Consider the following 7,499-nt stretch of genomic DNA (forward strand, 5'->3'; position numbering starts at 1 on the left):
TAATCCACAGCTGTTTTGAATTAGAATTGTGGTAGACAAAACACTCTGTAAGTATTTAATTTCTTCTCTTCGCAAACTCTTTCGATTTTTTTTAGATTTTTTCACAATTTACTTTTTTGCTTTGAAAAATTCAATTACCAAAATCGACAACTAAATTAATGATAAGAAAATATTTCATAAAAAAGTCTTTAGACATAGAAAAAATAAGTTGAAGATTTTTGTCTCAGATAACTGAAAGTGATGTTGATAACAATGGAGTAGGAAAAAATATTATAAAACTTTAAATTAGTAAAATAATGTTTAAATTAATTTGTAAATTAATTAATGGAGTTTTTAAGTTTATATATATGAGGTTTAATTACTTGGTTATTAAAAAATTTTTTTCAGGAAAAATTAAAATTTAAAAATGATTTACGAACTTTATCATACATTTTATTAATATTAAATTTTTTAGTAATTAGTGATAAATATAAATTTTCAACTTCAACTACTTCTTAAGCAACAGGAGCAAACCCAACACGATTTCTTCCAAAATCAAAAACGGTATAATAACGTCCTATGAATACATCACCTAAAATCCAAAAATCTGTACCCATAGTGGTAAAACTAGACATGCAACTGCCCCCGAGATTAATAATATAGGCATGAGGTCCCAAATTGAAAACGGTACCGCCAATATTAAACTTAACAATGGGCAAAGAATCAATGCTAGCGCAGTTCACATAATAATTGCCATCTGAACTATCGTAAGTAGCACCAATTTGCCTATTTAAAGTTTCATAAGCTGCTTTCGGACAAACAATTAAACTGGTGCCAGTATCGGCAATAGCTTGACAATTATCGCAAATACGATGGCCATTGATTGAAATAGAGTTAACTTTAAATTGCCAATAACATTCTCGAGAGACGGGTACGTAGGTGATTTTACCTACAAATAGACTGGGATCAACACCACCCAATATCAATTCTCCACCCTGAACAGCAGAACCACCACGCCTCAAATAGAATGAGAAGACATCACGATCAACTAAACCTTGAGCGAACATATTATTGAAAGGAGGCACAACACCATCTTCAGCCAAACACCTGTAGGCCATACCAAAGATGCCATCAAAATTAGCATAAGTAAAACTATTACCGGGTTCATTCATGGCCTCAGCAAAAACTTGATGTTTAATTTTTAATCTATCCAAAGTAACAACATCCTGAGATAGATAACCACTCATACTACCAGATCCATATTGAATAGCTATCGGTCTACCGTCCTTTACATAAGTACTGGATAGATTATGATTATATTTATGATGCCTTCTGCAAGCAATTTCCGTACAACGACTAGAAGGCACCCACAAATTCGATGAACCAGTATCGAAAAGAACTATAAAATTTTGTGCAGGTGTACCAATATAAATGCGTCCATAGTATTCCATATTATAAGAATTGCTTAATTGTTCCTTATGCACATCACTCTGTTGTAGTAAATTGTATCTTGTGCGTAGAGTAGATATTTCAGCCAAAATATCACTGCTAGTCTTGGTAAAATTATCATGTCTAAGAATTGGTACATGTATCAAATCACCGCTAACTGCCGCCACTAACAGTACAAAAACTGCAAATTGTTGTAACATTTCAAAATATATATATATATATATATATATATTATATATATATATATATAATATATATATATATATATATATAATATATATATTATATATATATATATATATATATATATATATATATATATATATATGTATATTATTTTTTCAGCAAAAAAAAAATCGTTATACTATTCGATAAATTGCAAAATTTTTCATATTTATACCAAAATTTAAACATCTTTCTAAAATTCTAAAATTTTATATTACCAGACATATACAATATTTTGCCAACTGTTTTGAATTGTTTAAATAAATGAAACACCACGAAAAATAATTATTTAAACAATTTCTTTGAATGTGTATACATTTATTATTACTTAGTATTTGTCTTTGTAAACAATATGCTCATAGAATAATTAAGGCAAATTTATTTCCAGTTATTTGTTTTAACTGAAAGCGATTATTATTTCAGAATAGAATAGGGGCCAGATGGTAGCACATATCGAGTCGTGTTTACGATGCTATGAAACTTTATTTAAAATATTAATCAACCTTCAATATCAATTTCATGATTAATTTGTAAATATAGAAGCTTGTCATTATCAGGGCAAGGATTTACATGCATTAAAAATATGCGCTTATAATATTCACTATAAAATGGGAAAATATGCAATAAAAATGTGAAAAATATGCACCAAGAAATATTTCTTTGAAAATAGTATATATTTTAATCTCTGATAGTAGAAAGCTTGATAGCAATTCTAATAAAATTTGGTGAATGAATGTATTTTTGTAAGAATTATATTTCTTCCGAATTTTATCCTTTGGTAATGTTTTTAAGTGAATTGTGGACGTGAGCTATCTAACCTCCGATCATAGCTGCCCCGTTGCTTAGATGTAAAACATCACTTCCGTTTACAAATCAAATAAGCCGAGACTTTGTTCTTACTCACAGCAGCACACTGTGGTAATTCTGATATGAACAGAGTATACTCTGAACATATCTGGACAAGGAAGGAAAATTCAATGGTATCAACCATCATCAGACAACCCAGCAACCAACTCATTTATCCGACACATTCATAAGAGAAAAACATAGGACACATTTATTATAGACAGACGGGTGGGGTAGGACCGCCGCACCTCACATTCATCCCATACCATATACAATTAAAACCAACTCATTTCCAACGCTTAGTCCCACAGTCACTCCTCTGTGGGGTATCTGTTAATTCGGCAACAGCACCGAACTTATCCCGAAATATTGACTTTACCTTACATCAATCCTTTAACCGCAACTCACTCTTCCCGCGAATTTTGGTTTTAACCACAGCCACTACGTGGATCCCGAAGGAACCTTAACCAACTGACCAGCCAGGACATAGTCTTGCGGGCAACTGGCCACCCGTAGTACCAGATTATGTGGTTCTCTTGTTAGACTTTTTTTCAATATACTTATATGCAAGGACTAAGCCAGGCAGTAGACTGTAAACACCAATTTATAGTCCCGGCCTACTAGAGGTATTGGTATCACTTGAATTGCAATACATCAAGATGGGATCTGTTATGAAGGATTCATAGCCTGGGGGTTCGTCTACAAAGAGTAGATCCGTGACGAGAGACGATATAGAGCCAACCAGGTGATTAGTCGCGAATGGAAATCACTGCCTCTTATGCCGAATTTCGTCGCCATATAGTTATTCTGAAGTCGGCGTTATAGTCATTTCTACAGTGGCCCTTATTTGGGGGTAGGGTCAATTATGGACCGATTACTTAAAAATTTTGAAGAACGATTTTGGTTCATACAAATCATGTTTATGTTGAAATTTGTTACACTTGGATTTTTAAGCCAGCAATAAGCGTTAAAATAATTTCCTTATATTAGGGGTAGGGTTAAATAAGGGCCGATCCCAACAAAATTTCGTAGAGATATTTGGGGTCATACGAAACTGGTTTGTGTCGAATTTTATAGCCATATAATTATTTTGAAGCCAGTAATCAGCATTATAGTAATTTTTTAAAGAATACCTTATATTTACTGCCAATTATGGTCCGTCATAATTCAGAATTTAATTTCGGAAGTAAAAAAACTGACTTATGCTAAATTGCTTTATAAACATTTGGCATTTGCTTTATAAACAACGAATTTATGAATTTTTAAATTTTTTAACGATACATTTGTACATTTGTAAGGGGGCTATGTGAAATCGTTTACCGATGTTGCCCATTTTAATTTTAGGCTTATCTCCCTATCTCTTTTTTTCGTGGACGCTTTCGTGCCAAAAACAGACAAGAAATTGTCGCCTACGCCTTCCTAATTTGTCTATTTAAATCAAAATTTCAACATATTTAAAATACCAAAGCAATTTATCTGCAAGATATTTTTCCAACCCAAGAGAAATGTGGATCAAAATGTGGAAAAAATTTAACATTGTTCGAGATATATAGATACTTAATATATAACATTAGATACTCAATATATAACATATAAGTTCGTTCGGGTCTAGCAAAGTAATTCGGTCTATTTCGTCATAAATTTAAAAAAATGCGGAACAAATGATTGTATTTTAATTTTCAAATGCCTATAATTTGGAATTATACGATATCGATCTGTAAATATATAAAAGTCTTTGAAATCAGATGAAAACGTATCCGTCCATATTTGAGCTCTCATAGGTCTATTTTTATACCCTACACCACTTTAATGGGGACGGTATATTGGGTTTGTGCTGATGTTTGTAACGCACAATAATATTGGTCCTATACCTACCTTAAAGTATAAAAAGCGGCTTAGAATCATTTTCTGAGTCGATTTAGCCATGTCGATCTGTCCGTCCGCCTGTCTGTCTGTCTGTCTGTCTGTCTGTCTCTTCGTCCATGTAAACCTTGTAATCAAACTACAGGTCGCAATTTTAAAGGTAATTCAATGAAATTTGATTCATGATCTTATATTGTCCATTATTTCACCTAACCCCCATACAACTGATCCCCCAATATTGCTTGTAAACTTTGTAATTAAACTACTGGTCGCAATTTTGGAGATAATTCAATAAAATTTGGCACATTATATTTTATGATACCATAGACGAAGCCATTTGAAAATGGTTTACATCAGTCATTCAATAAATAAAAAATTCAATAAATTTGGCACATGATCTTTTACGGTGCCGTAGACGAAGCCTATTGAAAATGGTTAACAACGGTCCAATATTTCACCTAGCTTCCATACAACTGAACCCCCAAATAGGACTTTTAAACTTTGTAATCAAACTACAGGTCGCAATTCTGAAGATAATTCAATGAAATTTAGCACATTATCTTTTATGATACCATAGAAGAAGCCTTTTGAAAATGGTTTACATCGGTCCATTATTTCACCTAGCCCCCATACAACTGAACCCGCCGAATAGGGCTTATAAGTTCATAATTATGTTTAATATACTCATATCTCGACAAAAAGCTGCAAAAACCAGACTTTATGACTCTCACGAAGTCCATATTAATAGGTCGTCATATGACCCTAGCCCGTATGAAAGGTAAACGGCTTTAGTATGTATATCTAAGGCAAAGTACAATTCAACTTAACTGTTTTTCCTTTTTATAAAAATTTAATCACATTTTACTTTTTTTAACAGGTGTAGGGTATTATATGGTCGGTTTCGCCCGACTATAATTTCTTACTTGATAAATAATAACTCTAATACTTCGGATCAGACGTTTAGAAATTTAATAAACAAAAGTTGTTTCTGCTTTACTGTTCTTTGCGAAATTTTGTATAGAAAATACTCACCCATATGAGATTTTTACTCTTAATTCAATTTAATACTCAAAAATCTCTTAATAATATTAGCTATTTTAAATGACCTCTAACTTATACGCTCTCCTGCTATCATCGTTGAATACAATCAGAAATTATTCACAAGAAAAATAAAACAAAGTTTTAGTCTTAAAAATCCCCCCAAACGTGATTAACAGTCTTAATCATGTATTTAAAATTTCTAATAATTATTTTATTTTCAATAATAAGTGTTGTATGTAATTTAAACATATTTTTTTATTTTGTAAATACTGTATTATTATTATTTTTATACAGAATTCAGAATTGCGTGACATAGAAGAAATGTATTTGAACTTTTTTGTGCAAATGGAAAGTGTAAAAAAATCTGTTGATACAATTAAAGTTCGCTTAGATGTTTTAAGTGAAAAGTGAGTGTCTAATTTCGAATTAACCGATATAACTTTTATACTTAATCTCCTATATCTTGAATATCTAAGACAGCTTTAAATTTTCTTCTTTTCAGAAACCCGAGCAACAATTGCAATTCTATAGACAGCAAGTTTTTGCAAGTTTTTCAAAATTTTGGTTATGTTATAAAATCTTTAGATGATTTAAATAATCGTTTGGATAACGCTTCTCAGAAGTAACTATATACATAAAACTAATTGAACATGATTTTTTTTTATAAAAAAATCTTCTTTTTTAGTGATAGATCTAGTCATCAAGAGGTTAAGTATAACACGGAGCAATATGAAGTTTTACAGAGTATGTAGTTATTATGGCTGATATTTATATGATTTTTAAAGATTTGTTTTCCTTGTTTATAGATGCTTTTATAAAGTCAATATCGGAAATAAAAGCTAAATATTCAATCCTACTGGATGAGTTGAATGCAGTTAAAAAATCGCAGGAAATGTAAGTGTAATAGTGTACCCACCAACAAATTAATTCTTTTTCATTTATAACCTACCACTGGGGTCATTCTCGAAGTAGTAGTCTACTATTTTAAAATCATATTATAGTTCTTATTTTTAGTCTTTTCAGTGTCCCAGTTAGCATTTTTTTGAAATTTTTGATCACATTTGAGTCATTTATAAATCTTCTGCACCATTAAAATTATCATGCATGCGATCATTCTCTGATCCTATATGATACATTGGTCGGGGGAAATGGTACCCTACCCGCTATTCTTCTAAACGAGTCCTTTATGAGACCCACTTTTGATCAGTTCTTACTCATTTTTTAATCTTTTTTGAGTCAATAATGAAACGCTTTACTGATAGTTTTAGAGTTATTTCGAATCATATTATAGTCTTTTTTGAGTCTTTTCTGAGTGATTTTTGTGTTTTTTTTTTACAGACAAATACAATACAACAAAAAACAATTTTTGATCTTTCGCATGCACAAAACATTTTGTTATTGTTTTTTATACCCTTCACCTTCATGAGAAGGGTATATATAAGTTTGTCATTCCGTTTGTAATTTCTATAATATTATTTTCCGATCCTATATAGTATATACATTCTGGATCCTTATAGATAGCGGAGTAGATTAAGCCAGGTCCGTCTGTCTGTCCGTCTGTCTGTCTGTTGAAATCAGTTTTTGAGGTCCCCAGATATCGGCGAGATCCGAATCTTCAATAATTCAGTTAGACATGCTTTCGAGAAGATCGCTATTTAAAATCAACAATATCGGTCTATAAATAACGGAGATATGAGCAAAAATCTGAGACAACCTCTGAATATTTCACCAAAAAAGCCACATTTTTTTCATGCTTCGCTAAAAAAGCAACAACAACACTGTGAATTGGATAAATATGTACATGTGCGTGTGGAGATGCATTTGGTTTTTATACCCTTCACCTTCGTGAGAAGGGTATATATAAATTTGTCATTCCGTTTGTAATTTCTATAATATAATTTTCCGACCCTATAAAGTATATATATTCTGGATCCTTATAGATAGCGGAGTCGATTTAGCCATGTCCATGTCTGTACGTCTGTCTGTGTGTACAGACTGTCGAGAGTTTTAACGTGAGCACCTGCCGTGTCGGCCTTATCCCACGGTGGTCTTTTTCATCCACAGGGTAGACTTGAGAACGGTCTACCATCGCCCCT

General features: G+C 31.8%; 3 protein-coding genes across 3 annotated transcripts in view; 1 reads left to right on the forward strand and 2 right to left on the reverse strand.

The window, feature by feature from the left end:
* Nucleotides 1-424: 424 nt before the first annotated feature.
* On the reverse strand, nt 425-1,645 carry LOC111686734 (lysosomal aspartic protease-like). Its single transcript, XM_023449114.2, has one exon. The coding sequence runs from the start codon at nt 1,626-1,628 to the stop codon at nt 495-497; it is 1,134 nt and encodes a 377-aa protein (XP_023304882.2). The 5' UTR covers nt 1,629-1,645; the 3' UTR covers nt 425-494.
* Nucleotides 1,646-5,551: 3,906 nt separating this feature from the next.
* Nucleotides 5,552-6,354, forward strand: LOC111686736. Its single transcript, XM_046956688.1, has 5 exons — nt 5,552-5,635; nt 5,698-5,810; nt 5,906-6,025; nt 6,089-6,147; nt 6,210-6,354. Exons 1-5 carry the CDS (start codon nt 5,588-5,590, stop codon nt 6,299-6,301), a joined length of 432 nt encoding a protein of 143 aa, XP_046812644.1. The 5' UTR covers nt 5,552-5,587; the 3' UTR covers nt 6,302-6,354.
* Nucleotides 6,355-6,613: 259 nt separating this feature from the next.
* The window catches only part of LOC124419404 (ryncolin-4-like), a 1,739-nt gene continuing 853 nt past the window's right edge, over nt 6,614-7,499 (reverse strand). The window contains exon 3 of the mRNA XM_046948637.1: nt 6,614-6,629. Coding sequence (XP_046804593.1) covers nt 6,614-6,629 — 16 coding nt within the window. The remainder of the gene's footprint in view (nt 6,630-7,499) is intronic.

This window comes from Lucilia cuprina, chromosome 2, assembly GCF_022045245.1.
Source record: "Lucilia cuprina isolate Lc7/37 chromosome 2, ASM2204524v1, whole genome shotgun sequence".
In the NCBI taxonomy this organism is placed as follows: Eukaryota; Metazoa; Arthropoda; class Insecta; order Diptera; family Calliphoridae; genus Lucilia; species Lucilia cuprina.

What these genes read in the sequence shown, in the direction of transcription:
- LOC111686734 (XM_023449114.2), bottom strand. Translation starts at nt 1,628, where the DNA reads ATGTTACAACAATTTGCAGTTTTTGTACTGTTAGTGGCGGCAGTTAGC.
- LOC111686736 (XM_046956688.1), top strand. Translation starts at nt 5,588, where the DNA reads ATGTATTTAAAATTTCTAATAATTATTTTATTTTCAATAATAAGTGTT. An exon ending in TTGGATAACGCTTCTCAGAA is followed by an intron (nt 6,026 to 6,088) that starts GTAACTATATAC and finishes CTTCTTTTTTAG; the next exon opens with TGATAGATCTAGTCATCAAG. An exon ending in GCAATATGAAGTTTTACAGA is followed by an intron (nt 6,148 to 6,209) that starts GTATGTAGTTAT and finishes CCTTGTTTATAG; the next exon opens with ATGCTTTTATAAAGTCAATA.